We start from the raw sequence: 22,958 nt of genomic DNA on the forward strand, positions 1-22,958 counted from the left end.
GGATCAAAGAGTGATTGTAAATGGCTTGTGTGTGTGTGTGTGTGTGTGTGTGTGTGTGTGTGTGTGTGTGTATGTGTGAGCGTGTATTTATCACTTTGTGGGGACCAAATGTCCCCATAAGGATAGTAAAACCTGACATTTTTGACCTTGTGGGGACATTTTGTCGGTCCCCATGAGGAAAACAGCTTATAAATCATACTAAATTATGTTTTTTGAAAATGTAAAAATGCAGAAAGTTTTCTGTGAGGGTTAGGTTTAGGGGATAGAATATAAAGTTTGTACAGTATAAAAACCATTATGTCTATGGAAAGTCCCCATAAAACATGGAAACACAACATGTGTGTGTGTGTGTGTGTGTGTGTGTGTGTGTGTGTGTGTGTGTGTGTGTGTGTGTGTGTGTGTGTGTGTGTGTCTGCTCTGTCTTGGCCTGTCATCCAGGGAAACTGTACAATGTGTGAGGGGAGGAATGATATGAAGGAGTACTCCAGCATCCTGTCAGCCATGAAGGTCTTGATGTTTACTGACACAGAAAACTGGGAGATCTCCAAACTGCTGGCTGCCATTCTGCATATGGGCAACCTGCGCTATGAGGGTGAGATATGTAGCATTATGGAAGCGTGATGCAGAAGATGCTGTTAATATTTAAAATTGCTGTCATGTCAGTCCCACAACAGGACACAGAGGAGCTAAATAGCATGTTACTTTTATGTTGCCCCAACAGCTCGAACACTGAGGAACCTAGATACCTGTGTGATGGTTCGCTCACCTGACCTGGCCAAAGCAGCCACTTTACTGGAGGTGAAGTACATGTGCATGTGTGAAAAAGCCACAACCTTAAAGGGATATTTCACCAAAAATGAAAACTATGTTTTCATGTACTCGCCCTCAAGACATTCCAAAGCCATTCCATAAACCCATATGAATTTCTTTTTTACTATAGAGCACAAAAATATATTTGAGGTAGGATATTCACACTGCTTTTTTCCATACAACGAAAGTGAATTGTGACTAGTTGTTGTCAAGCTCCAAAAATGAGAAAAAGCACCGTATAAGTACCATAACAGTAGTAGTACTTCTAAATAGACATTGTTTATGTTTTTTTGCTTAATTTAATCCCATTCTTTGAGTTAGTGTATTATATCTCAAAGCTTTTGTCACTAGAAAGTGGTTTGTTTCCACTGCCTTATTCAGATTCCTCTCTCCCAGGCATTAATTCAGCTGAGGAAGGGGAGTTAAAGATAAATGTAGTCATTAGTGAAGATCAGACTTTCATTCTAATGTTATTATCGTAGACATTGCCACAGCATGACAAGTTTGTTCAGACTTCCTGCCGGCAGCGCACTGCAGTCAGTCTTTTTAATTTCTTCTTTTGATTCCGTGCCATGGTACCATTGTCCAGATTCTTTGCTTGAAAGCTGCGGTTTTCAGTTTGATTTTAATGGCTGTATCTCAGTGCTTTTGTTCTCACAAAACCATTTAATTTTCTTGTGTCTGCCACCTGGTGGTTTATTATGAAACATCACGAGAACTGTGTTCCACAGAAGAAAAAATCATACAGGTTTGGAACTGCATGAGTAAATTTTGACATTTTGGGGTGAACTATCCCTTGACATTATCACTATGCAGAGTCAATATAAATATTGAGACATTACCATTCTGCTGAACATGAACTTCCTGTAATCATGTATTTAGCTGTTTTTGAAAATGAAGCCTACACATCTTGTAGCTGTCCTGTTATTGACCTGTTATTAACCACTTATTGGGCTGGGCTGTTGTCAATGAGCTATGCTGATCCTTTGTGCAGGTGGACCCTCAAGACGTCATGACATGCCTGACCACCCGTACTCTTATCACCAGAGGAGAGAGTGTGTCCACCCCCCTCAGCATGGACCAGGGCCTAGATGTCCGTGATGCTTTTGTCAAGGTGAAGTTGCTAATTATCAAATTGTTCAATTTTGATGCTCACCTAAAGATTTGTCACAGAAGACAGCTATACCTACTAATTCGATGATTTTTGTCTCCATCAGGGAATCTATGGGAGGTTATTTGTGTGGATAGTGGATAAAATCAATGCCGCCATCTATAGGGCTCCTTCCACAGAAAATAAGGCTGTTCGTAGAACCATTGGCCTGCTTGACATCTTTGGCTTTGAGAATTTCACTGTTAACAGGTAAGTACTGTTATATTGATAATTCTAGAGAATTGTATTTCTCTAAATTCTGGTCTGCCTCAGGTAAACAATCTAATTGTATTCTTAACGACCCCATGAAATCACTTGACAATCGCAGTTTTCTTTCTTGTGTAAATCTTTTTCCAATTCAAACAGGTAGTTTGGGCAGAACGTGATAAATAAATATTTTTTTTAAATAGCCAATAGGCATTAGTTATGTCACTATTATGTTATGATTTGTACATTCTCTTTCTAGAGAGCATTTGATTGGATAAAAATGTGTCCAACATGAGTCAGAAATATCTTTGATAAATTTTCCCAGAGAAGAAACACTGTAAATTTTAAATGCCAATATCTGCTAAAGGTAAATTTTGTGCACTTGCATATAGATTTAAAATGAATAGAAATTGACTAAAAGCCACAATTCCAGTTTTGATTGCATGGGGTCTTTAAGAGTTGGTTAGTTGTTAAAGCTACACTATGTAACTTTTTGTAAAAAAAAAAATACAAAATGTTATTAATGAGAAAATGCAACAGAAATCCAAACCATGTATTTACTTTATCAAAATACACTTTGATAAACCTATAATAATGATATTAATTTATAAATATGTTAGAGCTGTCGAGATGGAATTTGTGGGAAATTGCATACATACATCATTCGCCCGTGCGTGTTGACGTCATATTCATACACAGAGAAAATAAGATCCGGCTACTGTAGCGTGCTTGTGGGAGTAGCTAAAGCTGAAACATTGTTGTCACAACGAACTAGAAAAATTGACCATGGATCATTAAAAACTGCAAACCTCCATTGAATCACAAACAAAGAAATCCCGAACAGAGCAGAGTCTACAAGCAAAAAGGGAAAGCGACAGAGTCCGTAATAAAACTCAAATCAACATCGGCTTGGCTTTTCAGATGTGTACAACTCCGAGATCCGAAAGGATTTAAAAGAGACCCAGAGACTTTTTTTCTTACTCAACAATTAAGATATTTTACTGATATGGTTTATGTATAGTTGTGTAATCACACACACACACACACACACACACACACACACACACACACACACACACATCTGTGTCTGTGCATAACATTTCATTTGCTAGCACACGTGTGTATTTTTCTTTATCATAGCAATAATTTATATAAATAAATCCTTTAGTCCTAGGCTTTCCAAGGACATGTGTCTTTCTAAGGACATGTGAGTCTTGAAATTATGTTGACCACTGGTTGGTAACAATGACAATCTATAAATTAGTAACTACCATGGTCTATTTGGCCAGAATATCCAGTTAGAAAAACTTTACAATGTTTGAACTTATCAGACTTTATTTATGTCTAATATTAACAAATGTTGCCTAACTTTTGTAACGTCATTTATTTCAAAATATCAATGTTTCTCATAAGTAAATACAACAGCATAAGACTGCTCAGATGACATGTTTTTCGGAACTCCGTCTTTTCCTTTCTTTCGCTATTAATTTTTCCATTCGCTCTGATGTCCTGTATTCATGTGTACACCGATGCCTCAAACCAAAGAGAAGCAGAGCCAAACCACAACCAAAACAATGTCCTCCCGCAAGACACATGCAGTTTTATTTTTGAACCGCTAGAGGGCCAAAAGTTACATATTGCAGCTTAAAAAGGTTTTTCAGGACAGCAGTTGGAATTCATGGAATTCATTCAACATTTCTTGGCTCTAGGTTTGTTTTTACTGATATTGTTTATTCCTGCTGTAGTTTTGAGCAGCTGTGCATCAACTTTGCGAATGAGAACCTGCAGCAGTTCTTCGTTCACCATGTTTTCAAGCTAGAGCAGAAGGAGTACAACCTGGAGGATATCAACTGGCAGCACATTGAGTTCACTGACAACCAGGATGCATTGGACATGATTGCCATGAAACCTATGAATATAATTTCCCTGATTGACGAGGAGAGCAAGTTTCCAAAGGTAAAATGGGGGAAACGGCTTGCCAGAAACTGAAGATTGGGTGATTTAGAATTTCATTTTGGCACACTATGAGGCAAGAGTCAAGTATCATGATTTAGCGGTTTTCTGTACTGTACGTGGTATGTGGATTATAAAATGGATTACAATGTCCACAGGGTTCAGCAGAATTTTCGCATTCCACACAGAATACCCTGGTTTGATTATCTGCCCTCTCATTAAGCTTTGTGCTCATGTATTGTTAAGATTATGAATGCAGTTTCTGGGGTGGTATATTTTACTTGTTAAAACTCAGCGCTGGTAATTGGAAGGTTGTTGGTTTGATTCCCACATTTGTCATCACTATTGTGTCCTAGAACAAAGCACTGAACAAAGATGCTTCATTCTTGAAGGGGTCATGACATGAGGAATCAAAATGTCCTTGATCTTTTCACATATAAGAGCTCATTTTACTTTAAAAACATACTGTAGGTTTCAGAACTTCCTCCTCAGTGCAAAAAGAGAATTTGTCAAGTTGTCAAAATGATTTGTTTTCTACTTCCTCCAAATTGAGATGTCACACTATGGTAAACATTTGTAAAACACTCCACAAAAATCACATAAATGCCCACTTACCTAATCACTTTTTTAGCCCCAGTCAGCAGCGAGATCAGATCAGTCAAGAGCAGAGCGAACATTATAACAGCGAGCATTTTCTGTCAAGTCCTAAAGGAGATGCAGCACCAAAATCTAGCATTTCTGACAGAAGGTTAGAATGAGGGTGGAAAATGATCATGTCTTACAAATATGACTTATTTTTTTGTGCCAAAAATTTGATAATATTAAACGTGAACCTCAAGAAACAAATACAAGAGTGCTTGCCATGACCCCTTTAAATAAATTACAAAGGCTTTTTGAAGATATGGCTGTTAGAATGTACATAACTTGCTTTTGTGTTTCTTAGGGAACAGATGCAACCATGCTGAATAAGCTAAACTCCCAGCACAAACTTAATACCAACTACATCCCCCCTAAGCACAGTCACGAGACTCAGTTTGGCATTCAGCACTTTGCTGGAGTGGTGCACTATGAAACAAAAGGTACACGTTACTAGCTCAAGCTGTTTCTATTTGCCTAAACAGTGTAAATCCAGAGACTTCTCAAAGTGGAATAATATTATTTTTAACAATGACAAAAATGAGAGATAATATTAATTCAAATGATGATATTACTGAAATTACAGATACATTATTTATTTGCAACCACTATTTTTCTATGTATAATGTAGTGGCACTCCCCTGCTAAAAAAAAAATCCAGCTTAAAGCAGTTTTCTGGTCTCTTAGCCTGGCCAAGCTGATGCTCAACAGGTCTCCCAACCTGCCAAGCTGAAAATTGCCCAAAGCCCTTCTAGAAACATCCAACAGACCAACCTGGCCAGGATGGGAGACCAACTTAGACCAGAAAAGCAATTTAGGCTGTTTAAGTAGTTTTCTGCTCTATCCTGATCAATTATATACATTCTTATTTGAATATTGTCATACAAAAATTAATTAAACTATTTTCAAAAAGTTAACAAAAGTTATTGGTTCCCTGTTGGTTCATTGGTCAGGTTTCCTGGAAAAAAACAGAGACAACCTCCACAGTGACATCATCCAACTGGTTCACTCGTCCAAAAACAAGTTCATCAAGCAGATCTTCCAAGCTGATGTTGCTATGGTAATTCCCTTTTTCAATACTGAATCCATATTTACTTAGCATTAATATGCTCATGACATGCCAGTGAGGTCATGGATCTCTGAGGGACAAATGCTAGCCATGCAAGTTTATGTCAGGGTTGCATATTAAAAGCAAATTTGTGACTAGTGTTAGCATAAATGCCCTACACTGTGAACGAGAGGGCAGTTCTAGAGAAGTGACCTGCTAACACTGTCTAACTGGCTCACAGGGCTGGGCAAAATCCAAAATTTAAGAATAGGTTCCCTTTCAGTTCATGAATTGGAGTTTGAATTGAATTTGCCACACCTCACAGGATGTTGAATTTGAATTGGAATTGGAATGACAGGTAGAGGAATTTATTGAATTGCAATTCAAATAAATTCAACACAGTCACACAGAAGAACTTCATTAGTACAACACAACTTTTGACAACAAAACATAGATACATAATACGTTTTGAACTGTACCTATTAGAACTTGGTATTGCGATACTGCAGATATTGTTTATGACAAATTGCTTGTTATGTTCTGCATACACTATATGTGTCTGATAAATGACTAAATATAAATGTACATTTTGATTAATTATGCCTATTATTTAGGGATGCCAGTCTATTTAAATGAATTAATTAAATTAAAATATTTATATATTCAGTGGACACAGGTCAGTACAGTCTCTTCGGCTTGTGTCTCATAACTCTCTCTCCTCTCACTGGCATCCGGCTCGCTCTTAAACCTTTCTCCACTCTCACTGCAATGACAAACAGCTGTTAGAGAAAATCATTGCCAGGTTATGATCCTTACCGTTCTCATCTCCTGATCTCGCTCTCCATTCACAAGCCGGCGCTCAAACAAACCCCAACTACCACATACCCCCTTCACCCGACTGCCCAGTACTTTATAAATTATCCTGTGATATTTGCCCCAATGTGTGGAGTTTTGCTGTCAGGACAAGAATTATTGAATTTTATTTTTGCTGTTTGAAGGTCCCTCCTCCCAATTTTCCCTAATGACATCTAAGACACGCTTACGCCCATACGATAATTCTAATGGGGAGAACCACATGGAGGCTTGCAGGATCTCACAAATTGTGAATGACATTAGTCATGAACTTACGAATCATGTTTTTCAGGGTTTTATTAAACCGTTTGACCAAGCTGTCCATTTGCAGGTGGGACATGCTTGTCCGAATCGATTTAATGCCCAATAATTCGTACAGCTTGTGTAGTGTACGTGACATAAAAGTAGGATTTCTTTCAGAAGGAGATAATTCTGAAGAGTGTCTACGAAACATTATGTGTTGAGATGTTATACAAAGGGACTGCTTCCGAATATTGAGTTGCGTAGTCCACAAGAACGAACACAAAGCGATGCCCACATGTCGTCCACTCTAATGGCCCGATGAGGTCCATATCAATTCTTTTGAAGGGGACCTCAATCAAAGAAAGTGGGTGCAAAGGCGCTTTTGGGGTGGCAGGCAGATTCACCAGCTGACATTCACAGCATGCCGCACATCATCTGTGAACATCCCTGCGATTGCCCTGCCAATAGAAATGGGCTATTAGATGCTTCAGTGTCTTTTCCTGCCCTAAGTGACCCACAATCAGATTATAATGAGCCATCTGGAATAACATTTCCTGACAGTTCTTCGGTATCTATAACTGGGTTGTATCTTCCTTTGTCTGAGCGTCCTGCATCACTCGATACAACCGGTCATTTATTATAGAAAAGTACGGCTAGGCAAGTGCAATGTCTGGCTGAAGACAGTGACCATCAATCACTCTCACTTGGTTGAAGGCGTGCCTAAGAGTCTTGTCTCACTTCTGCTACAGAGGGAAATCCCTTGTGGGGAATCCTATAAGGGCTGGGGAAGCCGAGACTTCGCCCTCCCTTATGTCATCCTGACGTTGAACTGACGTAGACCCCCCCGGCTCCGGCTTTCCAGCCAACGCATCACAAATCCCACACTGAAACGCTCTGTTACAGGAACCATCCATACAAATTTCCCTTAATAATGTGGAAAATGCAGGCCAATTCATGCCCAAAATTAGCGGATGGGTGAGGCGCAATCTAACCGCAGCCTTGACACCTGGCTTTTGACACCCGAAATTGAATTGTCACGGACACTACAGGATAATCGTGGATTTCCCCATGCAAACACCTTAGCTTCACCTTGTAACCAGCACCCAAAGCCTCGTCTTGAACCAGGCATTGATTGATGGAGGTTTGGCTGCAACCAGAATCCACCATGGCCTGGTATGTACCCCCCTTAATACTCACGGGTTTGCGGTACATCCAAGCTCAATCGGGGGTGGCCTGCGGCACGTCAGGTACCCGAACCAATGTCCCCACCTCCATCATCGGGCATTGGTCCCGGAAATGCCCTAGCTCCCCGTAGCTCCAACAGACCAGCCTAGGCTCCACGCCAGTGCCCATGACAGCGGGTCCACCTCCCTGGGAGTGAGAGCAGGGAAGGGCAGGGGAAACAGGCGGGCAGAAGGAGTACAACCTGGAGGATATCAACAGGCAGCACATTGAGTTCACCGACAACCAGGATGCATTGGACATGATTGCCATGAAACCTATGAATATAATTTCCCTGATTGACGAGGGAAAGAATGAGGAGGAGAGAGAAAAATGTGCTCGCCGGTCCTCGGACACGCTGTCGCCTGGACCTCAGACACTTCTCCACCCTCTAACGGCCGACATCACTCCTCCCCTGGCGGACAGCAGCGAGTCCTCTGACCCCTGGCAGATGGTAACAGCTCATTCCCTTCCTGGTTGATGGCAGCAGTTCCTCCGACTACCAGCGGCCAGCAGCGACTCCTCCGTCCCCTGGTGGACGGCGGCAGCTCCTCCCCTGGCGGACAGCAGCTGCGAGGACTACATGACAGCACATCTTTCTTCCTTCCTGGGTTTCGGCACCAATGTAGCGGGGTTCAGGATGGGCAAGGAGGAGGTGGGAACTGGCAGAACAGTCAACATAACTTTAATGACATAAATCAACTAAAACAAACATAAACACACAGACACACACATAGCTACTGCGTATGTATGTCTCTCTCTCTCTCGAACTGGCACCTCCGGTTCATCTTTATCCCCCTCCTGGCTGATTAGAACAATTCAGCACCAGACGTGCATCCTCGCGGCCTGGCCACACCCTCCTCTTCATCACAGTATTAAACATAATAATTCAAAGACATTACATTATTGAAGCAGACAAGTAAAGCATTGATTAGACAATATTAGACAAAAAGATGATTTTTTTAGTGTTTGTTTTATTCTATATCATTGAACATTATCCTTTTACTGGTATATGTGAATGTTAGCCTTTTTACAGCAATCCATTTTGCAATTGAGTTTGTTGATTTGTCTGAGGTTAATATAAATACAAATATATATATATATATAAATTAAATACAAATTCTCTGGAAATACCTTATACTGTATGTATTGTGTATGATAAGAGAAATAAACAGAAAATTATAACAGAAAGTAATCCTGAAAAAGGAAATATATTATTAAAATGTTCACTTACAGCAATTGCTTTTAATTTCATTCCATTTGAATTCCTTAAATTTAAATTTAAATTCTGCATCCTGTTTTCTACTTCAATTCAAATTCAGTTCAAATTAATTGAATTTCTCTGTGATGATGTCAGCACTAATCGCTCTTTGCTGATTCTTAGCAGACTTGGCTAACACCGGTCAATTCTCTCTCTCTCTCTTTTTTTCCATCCTTAATCTCCCTGTCCCTTAATCTTTTACCTTATTTCTGGCCTCAGTTTCTTTGTGGCTATTTGGAGCCCACTTCATCCCTTCAGAAGGTAATCGATGGTGATCACTTCAGTGGTTTTTTTGTCCCTATTGAACTCTGTCTACACACATATTCTCTATAGTCCCTTTCTAAAACTCATTCCTGTGGTTTTTTCTTCACTGGAAATGGTTTCTGCTGAAGCCGTCAGTGAAAGCACATTGACAGAATAATTTAATGGCTGTAACATTGGACTCTAAATTAATTGTGGAAAAATGTTAGTCATCACAGAGATACATGGAGGTTCTGTTTCAAGTTAAATGTGGCTTGTTCTCATTGGTTTTCAGCATTATTTTGAAGTCCATTTGGATTCCATTTGCTTTTTTCCTGGCGCTGTGTGAAGGATCATTAAAACTACTAGACTGAAGAGTTTTTTCTTCATATGCACACTAGTGCCTTCTGATAGCATAGAGAATAACACCAAAGGAACAACACAACCAATGAAGATCCCAAATAAAAATCATCTGAGAGGAAGACAAGATGCAGGGACGACTTATATTAGAGGCGGGGTAAAATCAAGAAAAAAAATTATCAAGAAAGGGCCACACAGAGGGGTGAAACTCAAAACATGATTTAGTTGTGTGCATAGGATCAGTGTGTGTTGTAGCTTTATGTGGTGTGTAATTGTGAAGTATTTGTGCATATACATGGTAAGTCTATCATTTGCTCCTTTGTGTATGCAATTAATTTGAGATGGATTGTGTTTTCAGGGTGTGGAGACAAGAAAGCGTTCGCCAACTCTGAGCAGCCAGTTTAAGCGCTCATTGGAGCTGCTCATGAGGACGCTGAGTGTGTGTCAGCCTTTCTTTGTGCGCTGCATCAAACCCAACGAGCTAAAAAAGCCCATGGTGAGTAAATGTGTGTGTGTGATACTGTGTATTTGTATGAAATGCAGATATTTTAAATATGTGCCTCTTTCTTTACTCTGCAGATGTTTGATAGAGGGCTGTGTGTAAGGCAGTTACGCTATTCTGGCATGAGGGAGACCATTCGTATACGCAGAGCCGGATATCCCATCCGCTACACGTTCGCTGAGTTTGTGGACCGTTATCGGGTACTGATGCCTGGAGTCAAACCAGCATACAAACAGGCGAGTTTAAGGCTGTGTTAATGCAGTATGTTAGGAATGGCATCTGGTGAGATTATTTGACAAGTACTGATTTTCTGGGTAAAAATTAGCCATGAAACTCTGCCCTTTTACAGGAAGACCTGCGAGGGACCAGTCAGTGCATTGTTGTATCTGTTCTGCAAAAAGATGATGACTGGCAGATAGGAAAGACGAAAATCTTTCTGAAGGTTTGCCACACTATTTTTGTGTGTGTGTGTGTGTGTGTGTGTGTGTGTGCGTATGTGCGTGCGTGCGCGACCATGCTTGTGTAGCAAGACTCTCAACTAAGTCTGGTCATCATTGCAGCTTCTTCTGACTAAGGACCACCCACTTAGACAGGAAAAGACCAACTGACTGACTTGTAAAGCGACCAACCAGTTTGTTTTGGGGTTTAGAGACAGGGCTATTCAAAGCAGTTTGGAATGACATACAAATGAGTTATTTATTTAATAAATTCACTTTTGGAGTAACTATTCCTTTAAAGTTACATTTAAAAGTTGATTTAACCATTTTAATAGGATTATGATATTTGACAAATATAAAATTATAGAATTTGGTCTATATTTGCTGTAGGATCGCCATGACATGCAGCTGGAAATTGAAAGAGATAAAGCCATCACTGACAAGGCCATTCTCATCCAGAAGGCAGTGAGGGGCTTGAGGGCGAGGTAAGAAAAAAATTAAAAAGTGAAGAAGAAAAGGACAAGAACAAAATAAAGTTTGACGTATCTGTCTATTTTCTCTTCCAGAGCAAACTTCCTGAAAGTTAAAAGGGCTGTGAGTGTAATACAGAGGATATGGAGAGGCTACATCTGTAGAAAACACTACATTTCTGTGAGTTGCTGTGCTTAAAGTGAAACCTACGTTGGTATGATGTGTTCTCAGGGTTTTTGATATTTAATATGCTGCCTTTTCAGATGCGTGTGGGCTTCTTGCGACTGCAGGCCTTGTACAGATCGCGAAAGCTGTACCTGGCATACCAAGCGACCAGAACGAGCATCACCCTGCTCCAGGCTCGGTGCCGTGGCTTCCTGGTGCGGAAAACATTCTCCAAGCGCTTCCATGCAGTACTCACCATCCAGGCGTACGCACGAGGAATGATTACACGTAGACTATGCAAGCGTCTCAGACTGGAGGTAAATTTATTGCAATTTTACCCTAAAAACTTTGTCTTATGACAAAAGAATAAAAAAACACAACAACAAAAATATATTTATCGTGTTAATTCAGTGCAATTAATTAAATAATGTGCAAAAATAACATTAAAAGCACAATTGCTCATGCCCCCTGACCAGTGGAGCATTTCAAGCTTGAAGCACCAACATCATGTTTTTGTGAGTCTCAGTCAGGAGGGGGCAGTCAGTGCAACGCACAGCAAAATGGCCAACAAACCAACAGTGCACAACATAGCACAGGGGTCTCAAGATACGTTTTTCAAAGTTTAAAACTACTTTTAACTATACACATCATCATAAAAGGTTACGTTTATGGAAAGGGACTCTTGGGAAAATTGACCACAGTCAGACACTCCAAACATGTCCGTCTGACAAATGTGTACATAGATTAACAAAAAATACAGAAGACAGATGCAAGAAAGAACATATAATTATTTTGGTTTTTATTTATTAAATCAGTATAATGATAGTAATTAGAGATGAGACCAGAGAGTGACTGCTGTGTGCATTATCAATTTCCATTTTTTAACTAGTTGTACCTAATAAACATGCAAAATTAAAAAAAAATTTAAAAGAAAATCTATGTCCAGTGGGACTAAGTTGTGAACTTTTTAATAATACCAAGCCATAGATAGTCAGATTTTTTTGTTTCCAGGAGTGCTGGTTATTCGTGTGTTTGAGACATTACAGTCATTACAACTGATTTTCTGTAAAGCTGCTTTGGAACAATGTTTCTTGGGAGCTTTACAAATAAAACTTATTTGATATCATTTGACTTATGTTACAATTTTATTTAATTTTTTGTATTTTGGCAACAAAATCTCAATGTTCTCTCTTTGCACTGTCAAATAAACAAGTGATAGCCAGTGCTGTATCAGAAATTAGCATAAGTAATTCTGATACAATTATGACCAGCATCGTCCAATCACTGCCAACCATGTTAAAATAGTTATACATTACAAATTCTGAATCTTAAGTACTGATTACCATTGTCCCATATCTGCCAAACATGTTGAGTGGTACAAGCATCATCTGCAGCCTGAAACTGAACTTTTGTTCAGATGTTAGGAGTGAATGCTCTTGGCTGCATTGGAAAGCTATGGAATGCTCCCTTTTTATCTAATGACATAATCTTCAGTGTGCCGTCTGTCTGCACTGGTCTCAGAACAGTTCAGACGAAATGCAGCTTATTTTCATCCTAAATCAATTTAAAGCCTCTGAAAGCAAAAAACAATAAAAAAATATATTTTATGTTAAAATACACAGTAAATATAGGATTTCAAATAATAATGTCCACTAATTTCCACTATAGTAGTCATGTTTAACAGCGTGTTTTTCCACGATAAATTGCTTAAATGTTTAAAATGGCATATCGGCTGAAACTGGAGACTCTACTCTTTTGACACAAACATGTTTCATTGTAAAAACTTAATTCGTTTTCTTATTACATTTGTTGCCGTTTCTCCCAAAGAAAAGTCCACAGTGATCGGCACCATAGTACATTGTCACATGTTTAACCCTTTACTTACAGCCCAGAGTGTCCTGAACTGAGATCAGTTGGTATAAATATAATTAAATGATACATAGCGTGTAGCAAATACAAAACACAATCTCCATGCAGAATATACTGTATATATCATCTGTCGGTCAGTCGGTTTGTCTGTCTGTCTGTCTGTCGATCAAATTGGTAGGTTGAATCGGTCAGTCGACAGATTAAAACTACATAATGGGTATATAATCCTTAAAACAAAGCTTTATCAAGCCCACATTCCAGATTTGTTTTGAAAAACTTTCCTTTTCTAGCTACAGTGTAAGTGTAGTTATTACATTTGTTCTCTCCCTATCTAGAGGGAGCTACGGATAGAGGCCGAACGACAGTGTCTGGCTGAGGAGGAGCGTCTGAGGAACCAGATGACAGCACGCAGGGCTCGAGCAGAGGCAGAGAGGAAGCATCAGGAGCGTCTGGCCCAGCTCGACCGAGAGCAAGAGGAGAGAGAGCAGGCAGAGCGGGACGAGACCCGCAGGAAAAAGGAGCTGCTTGAGCAGATGGAGAGAGAGAAACAGGAGCCGGTCAACGACTCTGATATGGTGGACAAGATGTTCGGATTCCTGGGCAATGCCAGCTCACTTCCCAACCTGGAGGGTGAAGCACCAGAAGGGTTTGAGGTGCAGGAATTTGTGACCGTAAATCTCTTTAGAGCAGGGGGATTCAACTTTGGTGGACAAAGAGATGGAACAGTGACTCCCTGTTACTATTTTACTAATAATTGCTGATGTACAGAGTGTTCTACTTTTACATTTAAATTGAATTATTACATTTGAATGTAAGAATATCAATGAAACATTTAGCTGAACTTTAATTTCATTAACTTCAGCTTTGGTAGATGTCAACTTAATATTGTATTTTGTTTCAGATACATTTTTTTCTCAAAACTAAAATTGTTTAGTAGACCCCCTGTTGAGGATCTCTGCTGTACACCTGCTTGTTGCATTACTTTTGTTTTGATTTGGTTTGCTTTTGTTTTGATGCAACAGGATCTAGAGAATGTTCCAAGACAGTATGAGGAAGATGACATTAACGAGGCTCTTCCTCTTCCTGATGATGAAGAGGAAGACCTATCAGAGTATAAGTTTGCAAAGTTTGCTGCCACTTACTTCCAGGGAAATGCCACACATACATATCTGAGGCGACCACTGAAGCAACCTTTGCTGTTTCATGAGGATGAAGGAGATCAGCTAGTAAGCGTCTTCTTATCACAAACCTCTTTTCAGCCAATTATATAAACAGATTTGACCTATCCAAGGTTGGACAGGTTGACTATCTAATATTTAAGCTGCATTACTCGTATTAAATTATGGTTCACTCATGTGATTAGGCAGCTCTTGCTGTGTGGATCACAGTGTTGAGGTTTATGGGAGATCTCCCAGAACCCAAATACCATATCAGTATCAGTGACGGCAGTGAGAAGATTCCAGTTATGACTAAAATCTATGAGACATTGGGAAAGCGGACCTACAAAAGGGAGCTGCAGGCCCTGCAGGGAGAAGAGGAGGTGAGGCAATATGTCTTTGATAATAATGAAATATTATGCTGCATAAATATTAATGAATTAAGCAAAATATTGACTTTTACTTCAAAATTGTAATTGGGATAACCTTGCTCTAAAGACCAGCTTAGACTAGCATGAATCACTATGCTAGTTCAGACTGGAGTATTCTGTTTAGTACTGGTTTGCTACTGGTCTATCCATGAACATTAGGGCAAAAACATTTTAAAGGAACAGTTCACCCAAAAATGAAAATTCTCTAATTTTCTCATCCTCATGCAGATGCTCATCCCAGGTGTGTATGACTTTCTTTCTTCTGCTGAACACAAATGAAGATTTTTAGAAGAATATCTCAGCTCTGTAGGTCCTCACAATGTAAGTGAATGGGTACCAACATTGTTAAGCTCCAAAAAGCACATAAAGGTAGCATAAAAGTAATCAATTTGACTCCAGTGGTTAAATCCACACCTTCTGAAGCAATAGTGTAGAAGTGTAAGTGAGAAACAGATAAATATTTAAGTCCTTTTTTACTATAAATTCTCCTCCCTGCCCAGTAGGTGGCGAAATGCATGAAAAATGTGAATCGTGGAAAAAACAAGAAGAATGAGAATGTGAAAGTGGAGATTTATAGTTAAAAAGAACTTAAATATTGATCTGTTTCTCACCCACACCTATCATATTGCTTCAGATGATATGGATTTAACCACTAGAGTTGTATGAATAACTTTCATTCTGCCTTTTATGTGCTTTTAGAGCTTCAAAATGTTGGTACCAATTCCCTTGCATTGTATGGACCTACAGAGCTTACATATTCTTCTAAAAACCTTAATTTGTGTTCAGCAGAAGAAAAAGTCATACACATCTGGGATGGCATGAGGATGAGTAAATTATAACAGAATAATTTTTGGTGAACTATTGCTTTAATGAAGAAAAATGAATATGCCTTTATCCTCTGCAAAATATAACATGTATGAAATATTTTTATTATTGATTCCAGAGTTCCACTACTGACATCCAGAAGAGGAATAGTGCAAGGCATAAGCTGGTGTCCCTCACACTGAAGAAGAAATCCAAGCTCACAGAGGAGGTTTGCAACTGGCTGATTATTCATTTTTTGTTTGCCTTAATAAAAGCAAAGAGTATTATATCAAAGTATTTTATTAGATATTCATTTTTCGCTAGCTTATGTAATGCCACTAATCATATACACTATATTTGCTCTTTTAGGTGACCAGACTGCTGACAGACAGTGATTACAGCCTACATGGAAACAGCATGCTGGAAGACAGGCCCACCTCCAATTTAGAGAAACTCCATTTTATCATTGGCAATGGCATTTTACGCCCTGCCCTAAGGTCATTGAATAGCATATTCCAAACAAAAGTGTACTTGTGCTGTCAGATTTACATTGTATACTAACTGTATTACATGGAATCGATTTCTGTGTTTGTTTCCTCTCTCTTAGAGATGAGATCTACTGTCAGATCTGTAAGCAGCTGAGTCAGAACCCATCCAAAAGCAGTCATGCCCGCGGCTGGATTCTGCTGTCCCTCTGTGTGGGCTGCTTCGCGCCATCTGAAAAATTTGTCAAAGTAATATACTTTAATTGCTCTTAATGTTTGCATTAATCAGCATAAAATGAGATCTCATACTCTTGCAACGATCCTAATGATTTAAAGGAATAGTTCATTAAAAAATATAAATTCTCTCATCATTTACTCACACTCATGCTATCCCAGATGTGGATGGCTTTCTCAGCTCTGTAGGTCCACCCAATGAAAGTGAATGGTAACCAAAACATAATTAACAGCATTAAAGTAATCCATAAGTCTCCAGTCGATAAATATATGTCTTCTGAAGTGATCTAATAGATTTTGTGTGAGAACAGACCAAAATATAATCCTTATTCACTATCAATTTTGACAACAGCGGTCCCCTTGATGATCATGATTTGAAGCTTTATTACACTACCTAGCGCCACCTAGCACTCTGCGCATGCAATAAGCACTAGGAAGTGTAATCAAATTTCAAATAATGATCATACTGAGAGATCGCAATGGCAAGATGTAAAGTGAAAAAGGAGTCACATTTTGGTCTGTTCTCTCCCAAAACAGATTAGATCACACATGAATTAAACCACTTATTTAATAATTTTTGGAGCTTTAAAGTTTTGGTCACCATTCACTTGCATAGTTTGGATTTACAGAGCTGAGATATTCTTCTAAAAATCTTCTTTTTGAGGGTGAGAAAATAATGAGAGAATGTATTCCTTTAATATGAACAGAAAGTGAGGATAGCAAATTGAAGATCTGAAGAACGCACTTTACATTTTTCTCTAAAGGTTAAATCAATCAGTTAATGGAAACCAAAAACATTTTAATGATGGATGGCCCTGTTAAAAAAAACTGCTTATTCCAGCATAAGATTGTTTGCTTGCCTCCTGCTTTAAGTACTAGGTCTTCCAGCCTGGCAAAGCTGACAAGTGCCCATAACCCCACTAAAAACAGACCAACCTGGCCAGGCTTGGACACCAGCAAACTAGTTTAGGCTGGTTTTATTGTGTGGCTTACACTTTCTCACAGTTTGTAGTGACTTGTTCTGTATATTTCTTCAGCATCTACGGACATTCATTAACAGTGGGCCCCCTGGATTTGCACCCTATTGTGAGGAGAGACTACGAAGAACATTTGTCAACAAGACAAGAACTCAGCCTCCTTCTTGGCTTGAGCTGCAGGTATTTCATTGTGACCCACAAAACCCAATAGAGCTTGCTGTGAAGAAATTCACAGGCAAAAAAGCTATTATTTGGCTGGATCTTTCTGTTTTCCTCCTTCAGGCCACTAAATCTAAGAAGCCCATCATGTTGCCGGTGACCTTCATGGATGGCACCACTAAGACCCTTCTGACTGACTCCGCCACTACAGCAGAAGAGCTCTGCAATGCTCTGTCAGACAAAATTGGCCTGAAGGATCGCTTTGGTTTCTCCCTATACATTGCTCTATTCGATAAGGTATGTTACCACACTCTCAGACTTGAGCCGCTTTTGAGTGCAGTATTTCAGCATTAAAAAACTGTATTGATCTTGAATCCATCTTTTGTCTATGTGCATAGTTGTTTTTTATTTGAGTTTTATAGAGTATCATACATTTTCTGTTGCTATTAAAATTTTTATTTACTTATGTGAAATATGGACTAAACAGAATAAATACATACACAGAATCAAATTGACTCCCATTATATCCCCCTCACCAACCCCACCCTCACCCTCAACAAATATCCCTGAGGTCAAAACCTAAATGACACCATACACACATTTAAGCATACAAACAAAAGAAAATATTTGAGAACATATAAACTATATAAAAATATAAACATCAACAAACAAAGAGAAAAGAAAGAATTCCACAAAGAATAGAATTTACAATTACCACGACAATTCTGTTTATCTCCACATGGTCCTCACTGAGAGCCTTCCAGAATGACCTAATACCTGTCTCATTTCTTACATTCGTGTCTGTTTTGCCAAACTGTTTATATGACATCTTTTCAAATGCTGCCACTCTACCCAATTTGGTGAACCATTCTTGAAATGAGGGAGCACCAATTGATTTCCATCCTCTAAGATTTATCTGTCTGACCATCATTACACTAGTTTGGACACATCTTTTTGTATATTTGTCATCTACTTTAATTACTGCCCATCACCTAATATACATTGACTGGGGCAATCCCCTGTATTTCAGCCCAAGCAATAATGATTCTTCCTAAATTATCTAACGTTGTAAATGCTTACTTATCAATGTGATTACTCCCCTGCACAAAACGCATGTCTTACTCGAACCAGGACTACAAAACACATGTCTTACTTGAACCAGCACTAAAAGGTGCATTTCTTGAAGGAACGCTATATAAAAAAAATGTACACTTAAAAAAGATACAACCTTCTTTCTATTTATACTTAGGGTGCCCCAGCCCATTAACATTCAACGTGGAGAGAAATATTTTACCTATATTAAAGTGGGACATATTGACATGTAAAGATAAATTGTGTACCCAAGGCTAAATTATATAGACCTCTATCCAACATTGATGTAACCATAACATCCAAAATAACCCAAAGAGCAGAAAAATAATGTGCTTCAGCCTTATGCATAACAATCCCAGCTGGTGTCCATCAATTATAAATCTGACGGTCCATGCACACTCACAAGACTTTCTGCAACACTATTGCTACCAGATTGCTCAAGTCCTGTGATTTTTACATATACTGTATATGTGTATATGTATTGTTTGTTTGTTTGGTTGTTTTTTCCCATTTTTTCTTGCCATAATCGTGCCATTAAATTGTAACAAATTGATAACAAAGGGTGAAAAAAAAGAAAGGGGAAAAAAAAGAGCTAGTTGGCAGACAACAGAACAACAAACCCTCTCAGGCAGCATCAGTAAAATGCACGATGTGTAGTTTGTATTGTTGATCAAGTGCAGGCAAAGTTACACTCACTCCATTGATTTAATGAAGGCCATAGCTTGTCGTGGCCATGTAAAAGTCTTATGCCCATCCTTGCTGTCAATTCTCAGCTTAGCCGAAGCTCACTATCTGTTGGTGCAGCAAATTTTTACATTCTTTGTATCTGTCCCGCTTTGATTTACTCGAGCTAGCAAAGTCCGGAAAAACCATGATGTTTTGGTCCACCCATCACAACTTGACTTTATTCCTCGCCACCTTGTAGAGCATAGTCTCTGCCAGCTGACCACTAGAGTCTTTCCAGGATAGATCGTGGTCTGTCACCCACCCCAGGAAGCTGACCGAGAGCTCTGTGTGCATGCTCTATCTTGAGCCGGCGGCCTGTTGTGTTGATCAATAAGCCTGTCCAAAAACTTCACCATATCCTGACCTTCCTTTCCCTTCTGGATTCCAATGAAACAAACATTATTATGTCTGCTCCAATTTTCCCCATCCTCTAGTTTTTCCCACACCCACTCAGCCTTGAAAGCAGGCGGGTTAGCCTGTAGCTCTTTTTCGGCCGAGTCCATAAACTTGATCCGGTTTTAAACATCGTCAAAATGATTGTCAACGCTGAATAAATGTCCAAGATATCCTGACCTACGTCACGAAGCTCGTTGCAGTCACTATCGACTGGAACTCTGCTATCTTGATCATGCGAGGCGTCCGACGTGTGAGAGCTTAAGTGCTTTTAAGGATGATGATTTCTAATTTTTCAACATCCTGCCCTCCCAGCACAATTTAACAAACCAAACTATTACAGTTCTCACCGGTGAAAATTTCTTAAAAGGATAATTGTAGCAAAGTTTAAATGGAGCTCGTCTATAAGCGACCAACCCTCTCACAGCGTCACGTGACTCCCATAGAGGATTATACTTGATATATTGTCTTTTTTTTTAATCTTTTTGGTCCAATTTAAACCCTCAACGGTATACTACCTCCTCAGGTGTCATCTCTGGGCAGTGGAAAGGACCATGTGATGGACGCTGTGTCACAGTGTGAGCAGTATGCAAAAGAACAGGGAGCTCAAGAGCGGAACGCCCCCTGGAGGCTGTTCTTCAGGAAGGAAATCTTCACACCCTGGCACAACCCTGCTGAAGACAGCGTGGCTACTAACCTTGTCTACCAACAAATCGTTCGTGGGGTCAAATTCGGGGAGTACCGTTGTGATAGGGTGAGAGTTATTGTGTGCATATTACACATTGAACTACACTTGTGGCCAAAAGTTTGGAATAATGTACAGATTTTGCTCTCATGGAAGAAATAAGATTGCTATTACAATTTTTTAATAATTAGTTCTTAAACTACCTCAAAGAGTTCTCATTAAAAAAATTTCTCCATGTACAGCAATGACAACTTTGCAGATCCTTGGTATTCTAGCTATCTGTTTGTCCAAATACTCAGGTGACATTTCACCCCACGCTTCCTGCAGACTTGCCATAGATCTGGTCTTGTCTGGCACTTCTCATGCACCTTACAGTCTAGATGATCCCACAAAAGCTCAATGGGTTTAAGATCCATAACACTCTTCCAATTATCTGTTGTCCAATGTCTGTTTCTTTGCCCAATCTAACCTTTCCTTTTTGTTTTTCTGTTTCAAATGTGTATCTTTCTTAGCAATTCTTCCCATAAGGCCTGCACCCCTGAGCCTTCTCTTTACTGTTGCACATGAAACTGGAGTTGAGCCGGTAGAATTCAATTAATTCAATGAAGCTGTCAGCTGAGGACATGTGAGGCGTCTATTTCTCAAACTAGAGACTCTGATGTACTTTCCTCTTGTTTAGTTGTACATCTGGCCTTCCACATCTCTTTCTGTCCTTGTTAGAGACAGTTGCCCTTTTTCTTTTAAGGCTGTAGTTTACACCTTTGGATGAAATCTTCAGTTTTTTGGTAATTTCAAGCATTGTATAGCCTCCATTCCTCAAAACAATGATTGACTGATGAGTTTCTAGAGCAAGCGGTTTCATTTTTGCCATTTTTGACCTAATATTGACCTTTCCCATTGACCTGCAAGTCTAGTGGGAACTCAAAAACAAACTCAAAGACAATGTTTAGCTTAATTTAACGAACCAAATAGCTTTCAAATGTTATTGATATAATGGCAAGTGATTTTCTAGTACCAAATTAGCAATTTAGCATGATTACTTAAGGATAAGGTGTTGGAGTGATGGCTGCTGGAAATGGGGCATGTCTAGATTTGATCAAAAATTACTTTTTCAAATAGTGGTGCTGTTTTTTACATCAGTAATGTCCTGACTATACTTTGTGATCTGTTGAATGCCACTTTGGTGAATTAAAGTACCAATTTCCTTCTGAAACAGCAAAATATTTACATTATTCCAAACTTATGGCCGCCAGTGTAAATTACAAAAAATTACTAATAACTAAATCACTTGTGCTAACCATGTGTTTAAGCATGTATGTGCTCTATTATGTCAGGAGGAGGACCTGGCCGATCTGGCTTCTCAGCAGTATTATGTGGACTATGGGTCAGAGATTCTACCGGACCGCCTTCTTAGCCTCATTCCATCCTACATCCCTGACAGAGAGATTACTGCCTCCAAAACCACAGAGAAATGGGCTCAAGTCATCATATCAACTCACAAAAAGGTAAAAAAAACAAAACAATATATTGTTGTGTGTATATGTACATATATATATATATATATATATATAGTATATACATATACTATACTGTATATACTGTATATATGTAATGTTGGTTTATGTTTGCTAAATAAATTATTTTCTTTCCTCAGTGGAACTCAAAAGGTTCCTGGAATTTTTCAAATACATCTTTCCACTATTTTCTATATAATGAAATGGGATGAGGACTGGGGCTGTCAAGCTCCCGAATGAGAAAAATAGCACCATAAATGCATCATAATAGTTATCCATATGACATGTTCAATATATTCCAAGTGTTCTGAAGCCATACCATAGCGATTGTCAGATCATTTTGATATTTGGTTGAACTATTCCTTTAATACCACTACAAGCCATTTTTGCTCTGACCTTCATCCCTGAAACATTTTTATAAGAACAAAGTTAGCACAAATCATGTTTTAAAAGAGAAATGTTATGGTCATGATAATTTGTTTTAACTATATGTGTAATATAATCTGTTATAATACTAGAAGTTACTCATTTATCCCTTTTCATATAAATAAGTATATACAAATTTACTGTGATAGGGTTGAAACAATATAGCACTTTAGAGTTAATATCAATAAACAAAACATCACTCTTGGTACTTCGCAACGGAATACTTAAGATTTAGGCTAATAGTTTAAGAATTAACATTCTCATATTAGTTGACCTCTAGAGCTACAATTTTATGCCAGCGGAGGCATGGGTGGGAGTGTTTGCGTGTGTATGCATGCAAACTGTGGGTCAATAATATGTTAATGAAGTGCAGCAAAGCGCAATTTGTTATTTTCCTGACAAATAGGTAATTACACTAAGATGTTTTAGAACCACGTCTTTTTTCAATGC

At 38.9% G+C, this 22,958-nt stretch overlaps 1 protein-coding gene across 1 annotated transcript in view; it reads left to right on the forward strand.

Annotated features, from left to right (window-relative positions):
* Positions 1–22,958, forward strand: part of myo7ab (myosin VIIAb) — a 59,734-nt gene that overhangs the window by 4,160 nt on the left and 32,616 nt on the right. The window contains exons 8-30 of the mRNA XM_052100616.1: positions 439–592; positions 722–798; positions 1,805–1,924; positions 2,028–2,170; positions 3,913–4,123; positions 5,064–5,199; positions 5,710–5,816; positions 10,340–10,477; positions 10,561–10,723; positions 10,837–10,925; positions 11,311–11,405; positions 11,487–11,571; positions 11,655–11,873; positions 13,761–14,078; positions 14,448–14,651; positions 14,789–14,965; positions 15,957–16,046; positions 16,187–16,314; positions 16,425–16,551; positions 17,574–17,693; positions 17,796–17,969; positions 20,410–20,637; positions 21,903–22,073. Coding sequence (XP_051956576.1) covers positions 439–592; positions 722–798; positions 1,805–1,924; positions 2,028–2,170; positions 3,913–4,123; positions 5,064–5,199; positions 5,710–5,816; positions 10,340–10,477; positions 10,561–10,723; positions 10,837–10,925; positions 11,311–11,405; positions 11,487–11,571; positions 11,655–11,873; positions 13,761–14,078; positions 14,448–14,651; positions 14,789–14,965; positions 15,957–16,046; positions 16,187–16,314; positions 16,425–16,551; positions 17,574–17,693; positions 17,796–17,969; positions 20,410–20,637; positions 21,903–22,073 — 3,474 coding nt within the window. The remainder of the gene's footprint in view (positions 1–438; positions 593–721; positions 799–1,804; positions 1,925–2,027; positions 2,171–3,912; positions 4,124–5,063; positions 5,200–5,709; positions 5,817–10,339; positions 10,478–10,560; positions 10,724–10,836; positions 10,926–11,310; positions 11,406–11,486; positions 11,572–11,654; positions 11,874–13,760; positions 14,079–14,447; positions 14,652–14,788; positions 14,966–15,956; positions 16,047–16,186; positions 16,315–16,424; positions 16,552–17,573; positions 17,694–17,795; positions 17,970–20,409; positions 20,638–21,902; positions 22,074–22,958) is intronic.

This window comes from Xyrauchen texanus, chromosome 31 (genome assembly GCF_025860055.1).
Source record: "Xyrauchen texanus isolate HMW12.3.18 chromosome 31, RBS_HiC_50CHRs, whole genome shotgun sequence".
NCBI classification, from domain to species: domain Eukaryota; kingdom Metazoa; phylum Chordata; class Actinopteri; order Cypriniformes; family Catostomidae; genus Xyrauchen; species Xyrauchen texanus.